At 47.6% G+C, this 20,715-nt stretch overlaps 3 protein-coding genes across 6 annotated transcripts; 2 read left to right on the top strand and 1 right to left on the bottom strand.

The window, feature by feature from the left end:
- Positions 1-152: 152 nt before the first annotated feature.
- On the top strand, positions 153-5,234 carry LOC120687425 (pseudouridine-5'-phosphate glycosidase-like). The gene is made up of 13 exons (XM_039969424.1): positions 153-265; positions 362-472; positions 786-868; positions 1,159-1,218; positions 1,326-1,386; positions 1,691-1,797; positions 2,461-2,538; positions 3,466-3,511; positions 3,953-4,073; positions 4,145-4,230; positions 4,392-4,475; positions 4,832-4,912; positions 5,010-5,234. Exons 2-12 carry the CDS (start codon positions 364-366, stop codon positions 4,852-4,854), a joined length of 858 nt encoding a protein of 285 aa, XP_039825358.1. The 5' UTR covers positions 153-265; positions 362-363; the 3' UTR covers positions 4,855-4,912; positions 5,010-5,234.
- Positions 5,235-6,079: 845 nt separating this feature from the next.
- Positions 6,080-10,727, top strand: LOC120687395 (transducin beta-like protein 2). 4 transcript variants are annotated; one of them, XR_005680709.1, is made up of 10 exons: positions 6,082-6,451; positions 6,692-6,797; positions 6,961-7,021; positions 7,111-7,406; positions 7,756-7,940; positions 8,215-8,289; positions 8,396-8,486; positions 9,165-9,364; positions 9,906-9,950; positions 10,277-10,727. XR_005680709.1 is itself a non-coding variant. In XM_039969374.1 (10 exons), the coding sequence occupies exons 1-10, from the start codon at positions 6,218-6,220 to the stop codon at positions 10,360-10,362; spliced, it is 1,383 nt and encodes a 460-aa protein (XP_039825308.1). In that variant the 5' UTR covers positions 6,085-6,217; the 3' UTR covers positions 10,363-10,727. The 4 variants fall into 4 exon arrangements, 3 of the variants coding, with proteins under 3 accessions (XP_039825310.1, XP_039825308.1, XP_039825309.1); XM_039969374.1 differs by having other exon boundaries at positions 6,085-6,451; positions 9,161-9,364; XM_039969375.1 differs by having other exon boundaries at positions 6,088-6,451; positions 7,801-7,940; positions 9,161-9,364.
- A 1,518-nt stretch (positions 10,728-12,245) lies between these two features.
- LOC120687393 lies at positions 12,246-15,260 on the bottom strand. Its single transcript, XM_039969372.1, has 2 exons — positions 14,577-15,260; positions 12,246-13,919 (listed from the first exon to the last, which is right to left on the bottom strand). The coding sequence occupies exon 2, from the start codon at positions 13,897-13,899 to the stop codon at positions 12,511-12,513; it is 1,389 nt and encodes a 462-aa protein (XP_039825306.1). The 5' UTR covers positions 13,900-13,919; positions 14,577-15,260; the 3' UTR covers positions 12,246-12,510.
- Between the last annotated feature and the right edge of the window lie 5,455 nt (positions 15,261-20,715).

The raw sequence follows: 20,715 nt of genomic DNA, 5'->3' as shown, positions 1-20,715 counted from the left end.
AAAGAAAAGAAGAAAAAACAAGCCCAACTTGGTGCTCCGGCCCAAACTGTTAGCCCAACCAACCAACTCAAAGATTGGACTGGACCGCTGACGGCGGACGGCCTCGTTCTTCCTGTTCCTCTCCTCCCGTGATCCCGTACGCCCCCCCCCCCCCCCCCCCCCCGTCCCTGTCTCGACAGGTCCATCGCGGTGGCGCCGGAGGTCGCGGCCGCCCTCGCCCGCGGCGGCGCGGTCGTCGCCCTCGAGTCCACCATTATCTGCCACGGTCAGCTTGCTTCTACCCTCCCCTTCCGGTTCCCTTTCTGCCCTCCCCTCGCTCGCATGGCGCAATCAAAAGTGCCATTCCTTCGATTCCATTCAGGCATGCCGTACCCCAAGAATCTCCAGACCGCCGTGGAGGTGGAGGCCGTCGTCAGGGACACTGGGGCTATCCCTGCCACCATAGCCATCCTAGATGGAGTCCCACATGTTGGTCAGTTCTCTCTGTTCTGCTTCTTCAGTTACTGCTCCTCCTGGCCCGGCTACCTTGTCAACATTGTCGCTTCAGTTAATCCCAGACTTCCTAATAACACCCTCATGCTATTAGGCACCACAATTTCTGATCCCATGGGACTGTAAATGTTGCTTCATTCGAGCAATCGATTCACATCCCTTTATCAATCAGAATCATACATGTCCTGGTCTACGTAGTGCATACTACATACTATGCAAATTTCTAGCTCCAACCCCTCCTGCTTTTGCGGTTAGTTTTGCATCTATCTTTGACACTGTTTGCATGATAATAGGCCTCAGCAGTGAACAATTAAAGAGACTGGCTACTAATGGAAGTCAATTTCACAAGACTGCTAGAAGGGATATTGCACATGTCGTGAGTACCTTACCTTGCACCCTACACATTTTCCACTCTCAGATCACTCTATTTGCCGTTCTCGTGTCCTTGTCACAATAAAGGGCACTGTAATCACTCAAATGCCTCGTATGGCAGCAGCACAAGCAATGGAGATCCTTAATGCATGACATCTGAGTTACGACAGCCAAACTTGGGTGGCCATGGCCTCCTGTTTTATTTCTGTATTTCCTCTGTGTTTAAGCATCTTCTTTTAATTAGATAATCCTATATTGCTGCTTTCCTTAATTTCTTTACCCCCCTATTGACAGGTTGCATCTGGTGGCAATGGTGCAACAACAGTTTCTGCCACTATGTTCTTTGCTCACAAGGTCCCTTGCCAAACCATCATGCTCGTCTTGTTTTTCTCTGTTTGTCTGATAGAATTTCCACACTCATACCAACTAGCCATATAAACTTGAGCATTTTACAAATTCAGGTTGGCATACCAATTTTTGTAACTGGGGGAATAGGAGGCGTGCATAGACATGGCGAACAAAGTAAGCATCTTCCAGTTGCGTAGGGAGTCCTTATTTTGCTGTATGCACTGACACTTCTCAGCACATATATCACTTGTTGTATGATCTAATTCTTTCAGTCTCTAGTTCATTTAGGATGTTGATGTTTTTTTTAGAAAATCTGTAGATTGATGCGTTTAGACTCTGAAAATGTAAGTTTATGAATTACTATCTTGTTCTTTTCTGATTTCAAAAGACTTCCTCAAGCATATTAGTTTTATTGATGGTTTTGGAAAAAGCTATTAAAAGTTGTGCATTGATTGACCGAGTCACCATTTTGATGCAGCTATGGACATCTCCTCAGACTTAACTGAACTTGGAAAGACTCCTGTGGCTGTTATATCAGCAGGCGTGAAGTCCATTTTGGACATACCAAGGACACTTGAATACCTGGTACTATTGCACTTCGCACTCTTCGATGAATAACCGATTGATCTGCAATTTATGTGATTATATGCAGAACTATTTTCCTCTTTAGCTGTTTTAAAATGCTAGATATGGACAGGCTGTACTTAAGGATTGTCTTTTGGGTTCTGCTACTGTTATGAGCACAAAAATGTGGCAAGCAGGATCGGACCTTGTGAATGTCTGTGCGCATAACAGTTATTGAATAATGAAATGAAATCATCACTTTGCAAACTAAAGCAGGATATAGAAAGTAGGAACACAATAACTAAAAATGACTTGCTGCAAAAATTGATGAGTTCATATGCAATTGCAACTTTTGTCACCACTTACCACTCTACCATTTTCCTCTCTTCGTTGGGTAGTACCTAACTCAACCGGGAAGTTATCAAATCAACATGATTCAGAACTTTGTGTTTGGTATTTCACATGGACCCTTCAGGTCCTGTTTATACCGAACAACCTGAGCACATTATTCTGATCAAAGTTTGCACAGAAATGCTGCCTTATGTTCGTCGGCACTCGAGTAGTTAGGTGGTGCTTCATATGAGATATATATTAGAAAACTCGCATGTGGTTTGGCAAGATACTGTTCATGGTACTATATTGTTTCCATGTTCAGTCATGTGATCTTCACTGACTGCGTGACAGGAAACTCAAGGGGTCACTGTTGCTGCTTACAGAACCAATGAATTTCCTGCTTTCTTCACAGAGATTAGTGGATGCCAGGTAAAATAATTTTGCTTCTGTAAGATATTTCTTTGGAAGGGCGGGCCTGGTGCAGCGGTAGAGCCTACCGTCTGTAACCGGAAGGTCCCGGGTTCGAGCCCCAGCCTCTGCACATTTGTGTGGGTAAGGCTTGAGGCTTAAAGACAACCCTTCCCCAGACCCCGCACAGTGCGGGAAGCCTACGGCACTGGGTACGCCCTTTTAAGATATTTCTTTGGTTGGTATGTATCTTTTGTCAGACAGTTGAAAGAGCTAAATGCTTCTATCTCAACCAATGATTAACTTAAATAACATGATTCAGCTCGTGCTAGATTTTCCAAAAACTTAATTTTGTGTATTCGAAAAAAACCTGTAATTGTAAATTGTTCATCATTCCAAAAAAGTTAAATGCCCCCCAATGTTGTGGTCCTGACCATAGATTGTACCCTTGAGGGCAGATTTGGCAACCTGTTTAACATAATTTTTCTGCTTTTAGCTAGCTTGAAGCTTTTAAGGCACAACCTTTCTGACACTTTCCAGCCATATATTGTATCAGTAAAGTGCTAAGCCAACTAGCAAGTCTGGATTCTCCTTTATATTTAGCTTAGCAGGATTTTCTGGTGCTTCTACGCCTTTGTTGGTCTGAAGCATTTCAGAGTTTTCTTAGCTATTCAACATGACCTCTTACAAATGACTGAGTAATATATTGTTGGTCCTGTAGTTAATTGGCACTATCCTTTGACCTTTCGTTTACTATTTTAACAACACAGAATGCCTACATATGCAGTTGGGCTCTATTTGGAACATGGGGTACTTTTCCAGTGGAATTTGAAATCGTTCCTTGTGAAATTTCTGAAAAACTCTTGCATTCAAAGCAAGTTTTACATGAGACACACCTGTTTTGGATATATGTTGATGCATTATGCATATACTTGTTACTTGATGCAGGTACCATGTCGCGTTGATTCTCCAGAAGAATGTGCCAAAATAATACGTGAGTAGTTACATCCAGCATATTTTGTTTGTATTCATACTCACATTATCTTGGAGACTATCAATCTCACATGAACCGTTGGTAATGACCGGATCCACCAACGGCCTCCTATTCCCTGAGTTGTCTTATTTTCTTAATTTCACAGAGAGAACTACCGGTGTTAACATTGATCATAGATAGTAGCACCAAGTATATGCACTGTAAACTATATATAAAACCAGAAAGGGTCATGCAGAATGATTGGGTTATTCTAATGCGCAGAACTTGATCATATTGCATAACTCCAACAGCCAACCTCCACAATCAATTCTTTGAACCTTTTGACCCTGTGTGATTCAATGCGCCTACCACACTGATTAGAATCTTGGTTGTCAGCGGGTCTAAGCTCTAGAAGTCTAGAGTTTTCTGCAGCTTAATAGTTTTGATTCAATCGTGGTGCAGATGCAAACAAGAACCTTGATCTAGGTTCTGGGATCCTTATCGCAGTGCCAATTCCCACACAGGATGCAGCTTCAGGGAACATTATAGAGTCTGCAATACAGAAAGCTCTAGAGGACGCAGAGTACAGTCAACATCCGCACTTCTGACAATGATATAAAAATGGCATCTAATGATTTTTTGCTCACTTTTCAGGGAAAAAAAGATAATAGGAAATGCGATTACTCCGTTCATGCTTGAAAGAGTAAAAGAACTAACTGGAGGATCTTCCTTGGAAGCCAGTATCCTATAATTTTAGTTGCATAATCCATGGCATAGTTTCTAGGATGATTACGTAGCATAATCCATGTGCAATGTATTGAGTTGAGTTTTAGGGTAGCGGCTTGTATTCCGCAGATTTTGCAGATCATTTTGTTAAGAAATTCTCCTTAGTGGTACTCAGATATTGCACTTGTTAAGAACAATGCTCGTCTTGGTGCAGAAGTTGCTGTTGCCCTTTCTAATCTTCAGCACAAAGAAAAAAACAGTAAGCTGCTATCGCCTTTGTTGCATGACTTACATTTTTGCTGTAGATTTTACAAGTTGTGGAAGCAAATACACCCTGATCATCCTGTATATAAAAAAGCAAATGCTAAGGGCATGCTAATTTTGAATAATCACTTTGTTAAATTTATTTGGAGTCACTTTTAACCACTTACGGTGTTTTCTTTGGGGTTTGACCATATGATTTTTCACATGTTCCTCGCTTCTCGGATTACTAGTGCACCTTTTCTATATATATAAAAGAAGAAAATACGGCCGTCAATAATGCCATTGAGCCGTGCCTGTATCAATCTTCTGGTTTTCCTTTGAGATCTGATTGTTTTGAACATGCTATAACAGGAATGAGGAGATCGGCATTGTAGAGCCGTGCTTGCGGGTATCCAGGCCCTGGCGGAAGACTTTGTACACCACTTGGATGTGGTACGCACTGAGTATTTACCAGAACTAGACATGTCTACCCGTTGGTTCAAAACTGGATGATCATGATGAGCAGGCACACATGATGCTTTTTTTTTAGCAGGCTTAGCTGGTGCTTCCTGCAGTGTACTGGACAGCACAGGAGGATAGTCTTTATTGTGTTTTTTTTTTGGGAACAGTCTTTATTGTGTTAGAGTGTGGCAAGAATGCCAATGTAGTAAGAAAGGTGTGGAGTCGAGACAATCCATGCACAATGGTAGAATGCTATTACTTTAGTTTTTTTTTCTGTTCTCTGGATTTTTTTCTACTCCGAATTTGGTGGTCCGATGAGCTGAGCTGATTGCATGCATGAGCGGTTTCGGTTTGTTGAACGAGCAATGGCACTGCTAGTCCGACCCGAATTTCTTATCGGACGGTCCGTCGTAATATTAATAAATAACTGTCATAATATAAAAAATTAACATTTGCAACATCAAAAAAATATGTACACAATATTTAACATCATGTTTTATGTTATGTAATATAATGAAATAATAATTACAACATTGATACTTAGCTTTGCAACATAGAACGGAGTGAGTGAGATTTTTTCTACACGTCGAACATTCTAATCCTAATTATGATGGATCCGAGTCCATCGGCGGCCTCTTCTTTCTTGTTCGCTTGGTTTGTCAGCAAACCAGCTAGCAGTACTGTTCTCTCATATTAAATCAGTATTAGTCACCTCATATTAAATCAGTATTAGTCACTAGCTACCAGCCAGTCAGCAGTACTGTTCTCTCATAATAAGGTCTTGTTTAGATCACACTCCATAAATCCAGTAAACGCAAAAAAACGTCACATCGAATGTTTCGACACATGCATGGAGTACTAAATGAAGTCTATTTATAAAACTTTTTGCATGGATGGGCTGAGACGAATCTAATGAGCTACTTAATCCATGATTTGCAACAGTGATGCTACAGTAACCATCCGCTAATTATTGATTAATCATGGATTAATTAGCATCATTAGATTCGTCTCGCGATTTACAACCCATCTGTGCAAAAAAATTTACAAACAGACTTCATTTAGTACTTTAAATTAACAAAATTCCAATGCAAAATTTTTTGTGCGTGGAACTAAATACGACCTAAATCAGCACCAGTGATCAGCCACGGCCCCATCCAAGCGAACACAGCGGTAGGAGTAGTATGCTTCTCTGATTCTCTATCTCTGGCAAGCAGACAGCAGCAGCCTACCCCGATCTGCCCCCGCCCGCCGCCGCCGATTCACCGCCAGCATCAGCAAGCGACGACTCCGGTCGAGATGGCGGCGTCATTTGTCTCCTCGCTCACGGCGCCCCTCATCTCCGCCGTCCTCGGTGGCGCCATCGCCCTCGTCTTCCTCGCCGGCTACCTCCGCCGCAAGCGCGCCGCCATCGCCCACATCCCTCCCTCCGCCACCGCCGCCGCCCCGGACCAGCCCAAGCACGTCCGCCCCTCCAACCAGGCCCAGCACAAGAAGGGCCACCCCCGCCCGCATCACAACGCCGCCGATAAGGTGATCTCTCAGTCATGCACCCGAATAAAATGGAATACCGTTCTCTGCTTGCGCTTAAAATTAGTTTTGATACGCATGATCCAAAACCGCGCAGCTCAGATGATTATCCATCATGTAATGTTTGCTGCCTACACATCATTTAGATGTACAATATTCTCCATATGTGTTCATCCAAATCATTCCTTATACCATGGAGATGAACATGAACATTTCGTTGCTCTTAATACGCTTTTCTTCTAGGATGCTGCCAAGAAGCACCACCATCTTGATGTTAACACCTTGAGGGGGCACACTGACTCAGTCACTGCACTCCACTTCTCCAATGATGGCGCCAACTTATCCACCGGTGAGATTATTCATTTCTCGCAATGCCCTATTCTACTACTCGTATATGACAATTTATTCTATGGCGTCACAGTTTTACAATCTGTCACTTGACCAATCAAGCGTGTCTGTCGCACACTTGCACCAAATCCGAATACTTGTATCTCTGATTCTTCTTGTTGCAGTGTGTGCTGATGGAGCTGTAAGGGTATTCAGGATCGATGATACATCAAGCAAGAGCTTTAAGTAAGATATTATGCTCTACGAAAACAATTTCCTTTTATTAAAAGCATTCAGTGTCACAAATCTATGGGCATGTGGGGATATGCTTGCAGGATTCTGAGGATAAACTTGCCTGCTGGAGCACATCCTACCGGTGTTGCTTTCTCGGAGGGCTCTTCATCTGTTGTTGTGGCAGCACAGGCTCTTCTGGGCTCATCTCTCTATATGTATGCGGATGTCAGTGCTCCTCCAACAGCCCAAAACAAGCAGCAGGGTAAGCTGTCTCCGCCTGAGATCAAGTGGAGTCACCAAAAGATTCATGGAAAGGAGTCAGTGCTCAACCTTGCAGCAGCCCAGGCAACTCATGGGCCTGGAGATGGGAGCACTATAATTATTTCGTGCTCAGAAGGTGTGGGTCCTTTTGTTGCTCTTTAGAATGTTTCGCAGTTAATGCAGTAGATTTTATGATCGCACATCTTGCAGTGTTATTCGACAATTGAATTTAGAATGGTCTGCCAACATAACCAATCACTATGTCGCTGGATTTGTGTTTAAATTCTTATTTATACATTTAGAGAACATAAAATTAGTCCGACCGAACATAAAATTCTCCATTTATCACTTATGTGCACTATGCTTCTATCCACTTTGTCAAGCGCCTCTTATTTTCGAATGCAAGCATTCCATGTAGTTTATAACATTTGTGGGATCCATCCTAATTCTTAAGGTTTCTTATCTCTTTTTGTTTGGCATGCAAGGTTTGTTATTTCCTGCTAAGGTTACTTACCCTAGACTATCTGCAGCAACCGATATCAAAGTTTGGCACGGGAAGAGTGGAAAGGAGTTGGGTACTGTTGACACCAATCAGCTAAAAAATAATATGGCTGACATATCCCCAAATGGTCGCTTCATAGCTGCTGCAGCTTTTACTGCTGATGTCAAGGTTAGTTCTGTCTCTATTCTTCTCATTCTCCCTTTATCTTTTTGGAATGAACCTTTTCAGGGTCGTAGACCCTAGATGGATATTCTATTTAGTTAAATTTTCTGCTTTATTTTACATATTACTCTCCTTTGAAAATATCTTCTTGGCTTTCTTGCCATCTTTGTTGCAGAGTTTTTTGTAAGGCAAATCAGATAAATGTTGTGCTCCAGATGCTGTTTCCATTTTGCTCATTTATTTCCTCCTCAGTTACAGTGATATTTATTTGATTCTTTAGGTGTGGGAGATAGTTTACTCAAAGGATAGTTCAGTGAAAGAAGTTAATAAAGCCATGCAACTCAAGGGTCACAAGGTATCAACTAATAAAGCCAATGCAACACCCCCCCTTTTTTTTCAACGAGTTCCATTTGCATGGATGGAGTCTCAATAAGAAACTGATTGATTTCTCTTTTATTCAGAGCGCTGTTACTTGCTTGTGCTTTGCCCCAAATTCTGAGCAAATTATCACTGCATCCAAAGATGGTTCCATCCGAGTATGGAACATTAATGGTATGCTATGTTTTCTTACCTACAGCCCTTACGTCCCTTAAGTCATGTTTAACTTGGCATCTTTTGTGGGAGACTGGGAGTCACCATACCACCTTTTTTAAAATATAATTTTGATATATCCTATGTCCTCTCTTCATCATGACGAATTCTCTATTGGCATGTTAGGAATGAAGGATCATAGATCTATGGCTTTCAATTATTGTTTGCTTTCCTTCACAAAGTTTGGGCCTTGGAAGATCTTCCTTTTATAAACCTCAGTGCTTATCCATTATTTAAATATCCCAATAAAAACATCCAATATGTAGGCTTTACTAGCCACCGAAGTTATCATTTCCCTGGATTTATTAGTTTTTCTCCTTTCTAAAATTCAGGCTACTTTTTCAATTGTTTCCTTGTTGTTCCTTGCTAATCAGTTGCGATAATTGACACAAGAGATACAGATTTAGTAATTTTTTGGTTGATAATTTTGCTAATCAGGTGCGTGGCCAGAGCCCAGAGGGACCATGCACCTGCAAGTTATCATCCAATCAAAGCACTATAACCATCCCTGATGATAACACATGTTTGGTTCATGTCACTGTTTTATATATGCTCATCTTGTAATTTTTTCAAGCATAACGCTTTGCTATTTTTTTCCTTGTTTTCTGATACTAATGCTTGTTACCTTTTTTTAGTAAGGTATCAACTTGATGAGGACCCAAAAACCTTAAGAGTTTTGCCAATTCCACTGCATGACTCAAAAGGTTCGGTTTGCCAATATGATCACATGAGCATCTCTCCTGATGGTAAAGTTCTGGCTGTAACAAGCGGATCAACATTGCAATGGTTATGTGTGGAAACTGGTGCAGTTTTGGATACAGCTGAGAAAGCTCATGAAGGTTTGTAATCTCAAATGTTACTATCTGCTAGGGTGAACCCGAACCGTCTTCTTTTCTCTTGGAAGTAATGATGCCTCCAAATCTGTATGGCAGTGTGGATGGGATTAGTGTTTTAACTTATGCTACTCTGGTAGTCTTTTCCCCAACCTGTGATGTATTTGCTCATTCTGCCAAGTATTTTAGAGGTGCTTGTTCATCGTATTTAGGCCATTTTTTCACTAAATAAATTATCACTGGTGTGGCAGGTAGAACAGCACTGGAAAGATGGTAGGAAACGTAGTAGGAGAACAGCACAGTAATTTCCACTAGTTAAACAGTAATTTTGACACTGGTCATTGCTTCACCAGCTCAATTAACAAAGCCCCCCCCCCAAACACACACACACACACACAATTCTTTGGTCAGGCTCCACCACTGGAGAACAGTGTACCGGCACTGTAGCTGCCATATGCTATACAAATCAGTATACTGTGCTATAGACTGCACCTGTCATATGCTGCTTTGTAGCTTGGGATGACATTCTTTTTTGACATGTACTCAGGTGATATAACTGGCATTGCTTGGGCTCCACGGAAAATTCCCAATGGTAAGGAGATCTCGGTAATCCCCGAGGAATTAAAGTATATTGCAATCCTTGTGTAGGATTCAAACGATGTCAAGTCTTTGTTGCTTCTTTTTATTTTTCACCAGACCATTTGGAAACTCGTTTAGGTATACATATTTAGGTTGCTGTATGCTCTATAATGGATGTGCAGAAATCATAGCCATGGTGGGGCGCACATTGCAGTTGTCTGATAAACAGACTCTTGTGTCATAGCCTTTAGCTGGAAGGATTCTAACTTGAAAATACCATTCTTTTGATGAAAGATGCATTTTATGATGTCTGAATCACATTGCTGTTGATGTCTTCAGGTGGCGTGCCTGTATTTATTTTGGGGACTGCTGGTGTGGACAAGAAGGTGAAACTTTGGTTAGCTCCACAGCTTGGTTCAACATGAGTAATGGAGGACGGAGCATTTCCTAACCACAAGGTCACGGAAAGAAAGGAAACAAGAATAGAAGAAAACAGGGGAAGGCCTTGATTTGTACTTTATATGCACTGAAGCATACATAGTTGCGGTCCTTTGAGCTCGAGGGACAGCACTGAGGCAGGCCTGTGTGATGAGAGAGTGAAACATGGAGACTGCACGCGCACGTGCCTAGAGGCAGTAGTTTCGCTATAGATTGTGCCAGGTTTTTGAAATAAATTGAGTGTTGTCTGCAATTTTATTTTTCCTTTACTTTTGCTGGGAATGGTTGTGCAGGCAAACTATGTGGTTTGATAGTGTTTGTTATACCAAGTGGTTTATTTTAGTGCCTGGAATTTTTGGAGTGAAGTGCCCGGGCATTGGGCAGAGGCAGGCAAGAAAACGTGAAGGGGAGGATGGATATTGTTTGAGATTGAACAGAAGACTGCATGCATGTTATAAACCTGAAGTTATTTCAAAAAAAGAAAGAAAGAAAGATAAACTCTACTCCCTTTGTCCCAAATTATTAGTCATTTTGATTTTTCTATAAATTTAGAAAAGTCAGTGAAAAGGAACATTCGGAACCCACATTAATAATGTTGCTCGCCATCAGAAGCTAATAGATTCATCATGCATCTGGTGGGAATGGGATAGCTTTAATTTGTAGGCATCTCTCTTCACCAGGGATGGCCTATACTATACATGTATGTAGCTCTTTACTAGAAACATATACCGGACTTGATCCATCCCGATTCCCAGAGAAGAAGGGAATATATGTATGTCCCTGGATGATGATGATGCAGTTTTCAGTAAGATAAGATGTCGTTTTCAGGGACATGGCGTTAAAAGGGAAGGTTCCTTCCTGTACGTTGATTGTGCTCTTGTGTCGAACAATAATAAAGTCAGAAAGTGCATGCATGCTCCGGGAAAAGAATAAGAATGTTTGTTTCAGCGGTCACCCCTGGCCTGGCCAAAGACTTTCGAGTTACATCATGCAGGAGCTTGTTTGCGTGCGTATTTCCAAGAAAGAGAGAGATGTGATTGATTATTTGCACTTTCAGAGTGTGTATAAAGAAAGAAAGAAAGAAAGAAAGAAAGAAAGAAAGATTCAGAAACAAGTCTCGATGCCTTGAGGTGATGGTTGTTAATGAGATACTAGATGCATATCAGGCATATCGATGCGATGATGCATGCAGGTGCAGCAGGCAGAGCAAATTAAAGTCGTAGCAGCTGCATGCATGTGGCCGTGGAATCCTGGCGATGATGATTGAGTCAACCAAACCAAGCCTGCTGGTGGGGTGGCTGGTGCTGTGCTGCCATGCATGCATCCCCATCCCCATCCCCATGTGGATCAACAGATCACAAGCTCATTAATATATGTAAGCAGCTAGCCAAGTTGCTAATATAATCGATTAGGAGATGGAATTAACAAAGGTCTCTGATAGATCGATCAGAGGGTGAATGCTTGCAGCTTGCATATATTGTGCTAGCTAGCTTCAGTAGGGAGCAGCAGGCCATCAGGATCAGATAGACGCAGTTGCCATTGCATTGCTCAAGTTGGCATCATGGATGCTTGGATTGGATGGAGCTTCGCTTTCGCTTCGGCTACCACCCCAATCCCAAATTCCCAATACAAGCAAAGCAGATTAAACACCCCATCATCATTTTTCATTTCAACCACATGCACAGATGCACTCTTTTCAATTTCTAACTAGTGGCATGGTGTGGTGGTGTATATATATGTTACTCTATATACAACAATATATATTAAGAGTTTTATTTGAGGCCATACTCTAATATAATAATCTTTCTCTCTTTGTGTTCTTTAATTAATGATCGACCGATTTTTATTGTATGTACACGCATCAAGATTCCATGCCCCAAGCAGTTTAATTAATTAATTTCTACAAGAATCCATGCTACACATAGGCTGACTAGTGCTTGTTATATTTTTCATACAAAAAGTAGCCAGAAAGAAGCAACAACAAGAAGAAAATCCAAACAATCAGCAAATAAATAAAAAGAATAAATCTGCTGCCCCTCCATCCATCCATCAACTGATGATCAACCTCGCTCCTCGCCGGACGCTCTTCTACTCGATCACTAGCTACTAGTGTTCCATTAATTGCCCAGCGGCGATCAGCTAGCTAGCTGCCGGTTGTCGAACCGCCACACGTAGTTGAGCCCGACGAGCAGCTCCACCACCGCTGCCTCCACCTTGCCGCGGTCCGCCATGTGCAGCGTCTGCAGCAGCAGCACGTTCGTGTTGCCCCCAGCAGGCGCCGCCGTCTTCCTCCGCTCCAAGCTGCGCTCCGCCTGCCATCGCATCGTCGCGTGCGCCATCGGCGCCAGCCACTCCAGGATCCCCGCCAGCGCCGCACGCCACTGCCCGGCCAGCCCAGGGTCGGCCGCCGCCACCGCGGCGCGACCGCGAAGCCGCGCCCGGAGCTGCGCGCGCACGCTCGCCGTCAGCATGCCGTACAGCTCGTCCCGCTCCTCGGGACCAACCTGCCGCGGTGACCTTGCCATCCGCTCGATCGAGATCACCACCCCGGCGTACCGCGGCGCCAGCGCGGCCGCGCCCAGCGTCCCCGGCGGCGGCGTCAGCGCAGCCGAGCATTCATCCAGGAGTAATCCGCCACGCTTCCAAGACAGGGATTGGCCGTCCATCGACATGGACTTGCGCGACAGCGGCGGCGCGTCCAACTCCAAGGATGACGGGTGGACCATCGACGAGGAGGAAGTTGTAGTCGTGAGGCTGCGGTAGAGCGGCGGATGGCGCTCTTCTTGCCCGGCGCCGAAGACGACCTTGATTCTGGCGAGGGTGCTGAATGCCGCCCTCGCCAGCGACGCGACGGCGGCGTCCATGGTGCAGCCCCACAGCGACGTCTGCTTGAGGTGCTTCACCTCCTGCTTCTTGGAGAAAATCAGCTGCTGCTGCTCCGCCGCGACAGAGATCTTGCTCGCCGACAGGCTGCGCCGGTGGCAGCCTCCGTTGCCGCACTGGAGGAGCTTCCGGAGGCCGTGCTCGGCCTCTGCTAGCTCCTCCATGGCCCTGCGGAGCGCGATGGTGCTGGCCACCTGCTTCTCCATCTTGTGCGCCCTCGTGTCCATCTCCTTCCAGCTGGACACCGCCCACCGGTGGCGGTCGCGCCCGGTGTCCGCCAACTCCATGAAGGCGTCCCTGAAGTCACGGAGGGAGGGGTCCGCGCAGCGCGAGGCGAGCGCGGCGACGGAGTCGGAGGCGGCCCTGAGCGCGTCGACGAGCTCGGCGCAGGCGAGCCCGAGGAGGAAGTCGTTGTCGTCGGAGACGACCTTGCGGACGCCGTCGAGGTTGATGGTCTTGTGGCAGAGGCGCGCGACGGCGGCGTCCCCGATGGCGCGCCACATGTGGAGGAGCTTGGACATGAGGCTGGCGACCTCGAAGGCAAGGATGCCGACGCTGGTCTTCCTGGGGCCCGACGGCGCCCCCGCCCCGGACATGGCCGACCGTACCTTGGAGAGCCATGACTCGAGAGCCATGGGCATCCGTACCACTGCCAGTCAGTCTGCCAGCAGAAGAAGAAGAAAGCAAGGCAAGGGTCAACTAGTTAGTTGAAATGAATGATTTGATACTAATACTAGCTAGGACAGAGCTGCTAAAAAAATATAAGCTGTGTGAGCTAGTAGCTACTAGCAGGACACAAGGAAGTAATAGACAGTAGTAATTAAATGAATGATTTGATACTAATACTAGCTAGGACAGAGCTGCTAAAAAAATATAAGCTGTGTTAGCTAGTAGCTACTAGCAGGACACAAGGGCCGTGTTTGGTTAGTTTGCGCGAAATTACTGTAGCATTTTTGACCGTTAATTTAGAGTATCAAATGAAGTCTAATTACAAAACCATCTTCACAACGCCCGTGTAAATCGCGAGACGAATCTAATGAGGCTTTTGACCGCGCGATTAGAGGATGGTTACTGTAGCATCATTGTAGCAAATCATCAATTAATTACCGCCATTAGATTCGTCTTGAAAAGTTACACCCATCTCTGAAAAGGTTTTGCAAATAAACTTTATTTTGTACTCCATGCATACGAGATTCTCTTTTCGAAAAACGTGCGTGAAAAATTTTCGATGTAACCAAACACGGCCGGAAGTAATAGACAGTAGTAATTATTATTAGGACATCAACTAGCTAGCTATGGTAGACATCTGACGACCGACCTGGATGATCTATCTATCGCCATGCGCGCACCTCCGTCCGCTCCAAAAGGAAAAGGCCAAGGCCCAATGCAAGGCAGCAAGGGCAAGGCCAGCCAGAGGAGACCACACCACACTGACAGATGACACATGGATGGATGGAGATGCTCCAAGCTATCTACTAGTACTTACAAGCGCTAATCAGGGGCAATTAGTTTAACTATATATTATCGATCACAAGATAACGAGAGGAGATCCGATCCATCTCTCATTCTTGTCAAATTGGCAATGTCTTGAAAGGTATGTTTCCTTGCTCATGGTTTTGACCAGCTAGCTACTCTCTCACTCACTCTCTCATGTTTTAAGGAGGAGTAGCCTTTTGACCTTCTATCCTTGCTTTATTAGTGAGTGTGAGTGTTAGTGCGCCGGCCACCGGCAGGGCCATCGATGATGCATCCTCCTCCTCATCATGATGACCGCCACATCAACGCAATCGGGATGTCAGCAACCCCTGATTCGCCCTGGGTACAAAAAAACCGAGAACCGAGGACCGAACTGAAAAAACCGAGAACCGGAGCCGAACCGAACCGAAACCGAGAATTTCGGTTCTTCTTTGGTTCCTGAGAATCAGGAACCGAAATACTCGGCTCGGTTCGGTTCCTGGGCTCGGTTAACCAAAGAACCGGCCTCATTCACATTGAGCCCATCAACTATATCTGGCCCAAGGCCCAACAAGCAAACAAAACCCTAATCCCTAACCTCAGCCCAGTCCCGCACCCCTCCTCCTGCCTCCCGACCCACGCGGCCACGCCCCGTCCGCCCTCCGCCCCTCCGCCCGCCCCGCAGCCGCCACCCGGCGCCCTCCCCGGCCGCCGGCCCCCGCCCGCCCCGTCCCCGCCGGCTCCGCGGCCGCAGCTGCCCGCCGCCGGCCACTGCCCGCCCCGCCGCCCCGCCCCCGCCCCGGCCCCGTCTCCCTCCCGGCGCGGCAGCCGGCGGCGCCCCGCCCCACCCCAGTCTAGCCGTCTTCCTCCCTCCCTCTCGGAGTCCCGGCGCAGCGGCGCCCTGCCGCCGTCTGGCCGTCTCCCTCCCTTCCTCCCGGCGGCGGCAGGGGCGCAGGGTAGCGTGCGGCCGTGGGCGCGCACGCCCCGGCCAGCGCCAGCCGCCGCCGCTTCGCGCCCGCTCCATCCACCCCGCCGGCCGCTGCTGACGCCGGCACGTCGCCCCCGGAGCAGCTCACGGCAGCAGTGCTCGCGGTGGAGGAGGCAGAGGACGGCGCACCTCCTCCGTCGACATCCTCTTCCCGGAGCGCGCGGATCCGCGTGGGCGTGGCTGCGGCGGCCACCCTAGGCCCCAGCAGGCGCGCGGCCAGCGCGTGCGCTGGCTCGCCAGCGCCACGAGTCCGCGGCGGCCGGCGGCTCCATCCAATTTTTTTTATTTTGTGAACATTCGGTTCTTTCGGTTAGAACCGGAACCGAACCGAAGGAACCGAAATCGAAATTTGTCGGTTCCTATATCTGAAAAGAACCGATCGGTTCCTATTTTTTTGGAACCGAATTTTCCAAAAAACCGAGGAACCGAACCGATCGGTTCGGTCAGAACCGAACGCCCAGCCCTACCCCTGATGCAAAATTCAAAATTTCAAAACTATCACATCGAATAAGAATCTTACATGCATGGAGTATTAAATCTAGACGAAATAAAAAAGTAATTGCATAGGTTTCTTGCAAATTACGAGACGAATCTAATGAGTCTAATTAGATCATGATTAGATATTAAATTGCTACAGTAAATATATGCTAATGATGGATTAATTAGGCTCATTAGATTTGTCTCGCGATTTACGGACGGAATACAACAACAACATAACCTTTTTTCCCAAGCAAGTTGGGGTAGGCTAGAGATGAAACCCGAAAGAAATAAGTTCAAGGTTCAGGCACATTGATAGCTAGTCTCCAAGCGCTCCTATTCAAAACTATCTCTTTAGAGATATTCCAATCCTTAAGGTGTCTCTTAACCGACTCATCCCAAGGTCTACCTCTACCCCTCTTTACATTATCGATCCGCTCAAGAACCCCATTACGCACCGGCCCCTAAGGAGGCCTTCATTGAACATGTCCAAACCATCTCAGCCGATGCTGGGTAAGTTTCTCCTCAATTGGTGCCACCCCGACCCTATCCCGAATAACTTCGTTCCGGACTCTATCCCTCCTTGTGTGCCCGCAAAACCACCACAACATCCGCATCTCTACTACACTCAGTTGCTGGACATGTCGCCTTTTTGTAGGCCAACATTCAACACCGTATAACATCGCCGGACGAATTGCTGTCCTATAAAATTTGCCTTTTAGCTTTTGTGGCACCATCTTGTCACAAATGATGCCAGAAGCTTGCCGCCATTTCAACCAGCCAGCTGAAATTCTATGCCTAACATCTTCATCAATGTCGCCATCCTTTTGTAGCACCGATCCTAAATACCGAAAAATATCCTTCTGGACCACCACTTGCCCATCTAGACTAACGTCTCCCCCCTCATGCCTAGTCGCGCTGAAATCGCACATCATGTACTCGGTCTTGGTCCTACTAAGTCTGAACCCTTTCGACTCTAACGTGCGTCTCCACAGCTTTAACTTCCTATTAACCCCTGCCCTACTCTCGTCAACTAGCACCACATCATCAGCAAAGAACATACACCAAGGGATCTCACCTTGTATATCCCTTGTGACCTCATCCATCACTAAAGTAAATAAATAAGAGCTCAATGCTGACCCCTGGTGTAGGTTTATGTTAATAGGAAAGTCAGTGGTGTTGCCATCACATGTCCGGACAAACGTCGTCGCATCCTTGTACATATCCTTAATGAGGGTAATGTACTTAGTTGGGACTTTGTGCTTCTCCAAGGCCCACCACATGACATTTCTCGGTACTTTGTCATATGCCTTCTCAAGGTCAATGAAGATCATGTGTAAGTTCTTCTTCCACTCCCTATATCTCTCCATCAATTGTCGTATTAAGAAAATCGCCTCCATGGTTGACCTTCCAGGCATGAACCCAAACTGGTTTTGGGTCACACTTGTCACTCTTCTTAGGCGATGCTCGATAACCCTCTCCCAAAGCTTCATCGTATGGCTCATCAGCTTAATCACACGGTAGTTAGTACAATTTTGAATGTCGCCCTTGTTTTTTAAGATAGGTACTAATATACTTCTCCTCCATTCTTCCGGCATCTTGTTTGACCGAAAAATGAGATTAAAAAACTTAGTTAACCATAATATTGCTCTATCTTCTAGGCATCTCCACACCTCAATGGGGATACCATCAGGCCTCATCGCTTTACCTCCCTTCATCCTCTTCAAAGCCTCCCCGATCTCTACCTCCTGAATTCTCCTCACAAAACGTCCGTTGGTATCGTCAAAAGACTTATCTAACTCAAGGGTAGGGCCCTCACTCTCCCCATTAAACAACTTGTCGAAGTACTCTCTCCATCTATCCATGATCTCCTCATCCTTCACTAGCAGTCGATCTGTCCCATCCTTAATGCATTTGATTTGGTTGATGTCCCTTGTCTTCCGCTCGCGGATCCTAGCCATCCTATAAATGTCCTTCTCCCCTTCTTTCGTGCCTAGCCGCTGATATAGCTCATCATACGCCTTACCCTTTGCTATACTCACAGCTCGTTTTACAACCCTCTTCGCTAATTTATAGCCCTCGATGTTGGCTGCACTCTTGTCAAGGTGGAGGCGCTTGAAACACTCCTTCGATATTTAATACTTCAAATGTGAAAAAAGTCTCTTTCAAAAAATTTATGGGGTGCATCTAAACGAGGGCAAATCACAATAACAACTGATGGAGACGGCCACCCATTTCAATACATTCTAGCGTGGCGCGCCAAAAATGATGAACATGATGACCATGATGATGGAATGAAGATTTATAGTACTAGGGTACTCGTGAACCCGTTATCTGTACCCCTGATGTAGTTTTTGAGATTTACGATTGGGTACAGTTGTGTCAGGTATACCTGACTCATTTCTGAACGGGCGTATACATACGGTCTTACGTGTCCTCCACTTCTGTACTACGTGTTTGGGTTCCGTTTAATTAGAGAAATGCTAACACACGGCATACAGATTCAAAATTCAAAACCAGGTACCACAAAGCAAGGCAAGTAGGAAGAGGCGTTCCGACCGCATTTCAAAATCATTTGAACTATTTGCTTTCTCTCTCATCCTCTCCGTCTCAACCCACAGCAGGTGCTCCCGAGGCCAGCGAGCGGCACCAGCGGCGGCGCGGCCAGATCCGGCGATGGCATATCCCGATCTGGCGTTGGCGGGCCCAGATCCGGCGGTGTTGCGGGCGGCGGTGCTACGCGCCCCGGCGGGGCGCAACCGCCGCCCACGGGGAAGCGCGTGGCCGGAGGGCACGACCGCGGACCGCGGGGAAGGCACAAGCAGATCTAGCGTCGCCGCGAGCACGACGGACGGTGATGGACGAGGTACCTCTGCGGCAAGCGCGGCATCGATGGCCGCGAGAGAGCAGCCCCTGTACCAAGGGCCGGCGGCGGAGGCTCGGGCGCGGGCGTCCCGTGCTGTGCTGGCGCCGGCCAAGGGCGCCGCCCGTAGGGTGGTCAAACCCGTCGACGCCGACCTGTACCGGGTGCCGCCGCCGGACAACTCCGTCGTCTGCCGCCGGCCGAGACGGGTACGTTCCAGAGCGCGGCCGAGATGGGTCCGTTCCAGAGTGGCTGCGGGGGCGGGAGGACCTCGGCGACGAGCGCGGCCGCGGCGCGCGGAGGACGAGGCCGGGGCGGCGGCGACCACCACCAGCACCTGCGGCTCGGGCAGCCCGTGGCGCAGCTCCACCACGTGCCGCAGCACAACCGCCGCGAGAAGCTGCGGTTCCCGCCCGACACGGCCGGCAGTGCTGCGCGCCACGGCGGGGCGCGACCGCCGCCCGCGGGAAGCACGCGGCGGCGGGGCCGGACCGCGGCCTGCGGTGCGGCGCGCGGCCGGCGGCGGGACGAGCGAAGGGAAGGCGGCTGCGTCCAGGACGGGGTCGGCGACGAGACGCTCCAGATCGGCATCGCCAGCTTCGCCAGCTCCTCGCCCTCCACCTCCACGCTCTGCACTCGTAGCTTGGTTTCAGTTCAATCTGGGCTGGGTCTTGTTGTTCCGTTCGCTCGTTTTTGATTGGCTTGCTGTACCTTGCTTGTTCATCTACACGCGGGATGGGTTCGGGCAGTGGGTCCGCGGCCACCTGGACTGCGCCCCGCTGATGGCCGGCGACGGGTTGTTCCGCCGCTGCGCCTCCTCCTCGACGTCATGGGCGCGGCGCTCGCTCGCGTCTCGGCCTCCGCTGCGAAGCCGCTGCCGCATCTCTCCGTCCAAGGCGTCCCCATTGTCAATCACACCTCAGGACGCTCGCCTTCAGCCACCACCAGAAGTCCGTCTTCGTCGACGTCGTCAGCGAAGGCGGGCGCCTCCGAGTCACCTGCTTCATCGGCGGGCTCGACCTCACCAACGGGCGCTACGACACGCCGAAGCGGTGGTGCGGCGCCGAGCTTGCCAAGTCCGGCTCCAACCTCCGCAAGCTCGGCGAGCGGGCGGTACGGTGGTGCATGACAGGCAGCACGCCGGGGCCGCGCACCAGGACGACGAGGAGCTGTCCGGCGCATGCGCTCGGGCGCTACTCGCCGTCGGCGGCGCTAGCGTTCCGGCCGCGCCGCGCCGTCTCCGGCGTGGCCTACCGCGCCGGCGGCTGCAAGACCGTAGCGCAATGCGAGCTGGCGCTCCGGGGGCACCGGGGTCAGCAGGACCCCGCGTTGCAGCAGGTACAACGCCGCCCTCGCGTTGCCCTGAGAATGGGTCCCCGCAGTGCCGTGAACATCATGCTGCCCCTGCTTTGCTTCTTCTTCCTCCTTGGCTAGAGCAACGAAGCTGATATTTTTTTTCTGTTCTTTCTTTCTTGATATCTAGATCCAGTTTGCATATACCTTGATATGCGCATCTTTCTTGTAGAAGCATGTTGTTGACAAGCTAATATGTTCTTGTACAAGCATGTTCTTGAAAAGCTAATATGTTCTTGAGAAGCTTAACTCGGGCAGAGATTTTTCTTTTATTTTGTAGAGATATGCTTTCTTATGATTTATATTGATTCTAAAATAAAT

This window comes from Panicum virgatum, chromosome 9N, assembly GCF_016808335.1.
Source record: "Panicum virgatum strain AP13 chromosome 9N, P.virgatum_v5, whole genome shotgun sequence".
NCBI classification, from domain to species: Eukaryota; Viridiplantae; Streptophyta; class Magnoliopsida; order Poales; family Poaceae; genus Panicum; species Panicum virgatum.
The sequence above is the reverse complement of the archived record's forward strand: the minus strand, read 5'-3'. Positions and strand labels throughout refer to the sequence as shown.

Coding starts and splice junctions, on each gene's coding strand:
- LOC120687425 (XM_039969424.1), top strand. CDS start 364: ATGCCGTACCCCAAGAATCTCCAGACCGCCGTGGAGGTGGAGGCCGTC. Junction 4,231..4,391: donor AGGATCTTCCTTGGAAGCCA/GTATCCTATAAT, acceptor AGTGGTACTCAG/ATATTGCACTTGTTAAGAAC. Junction 4,476..4,831: donor TCAGCACAAAGAAAAAAACA/GTAAGCTGCTAT, acceptor ATGCTATAACAG/GAATGAGGAGATCGGCATTG.
- LOC120687395 (XM_039969374.1), top strand. CDS start 6,218: ATGGCGGCGTCATTTGTCTCCTCGCTCACGGCGCCCCTCATCTCCGCC. Junction 6,798..6,960: donor TGGCGCCAACTTATCCACCG/GTGAGATTATTC, acceptor TTCTTGTTGCAG/TGTGTGCTGATGGAGCTGTA. Junction 8,290..8,395: donor TGCAACTCAAGGGTCACAAG/GTATCAACTAAT, acceptor TCTTTTATTCAG/AGCGCTGTTACTTGCTTGTG.
- LOC120687393 (XM_039969372.1), bottom strand. CDS start 13,899: ATGCCCATGGCTCTCGAGTCATGGCTCTCCAAGGTACGGTCGGCCATG.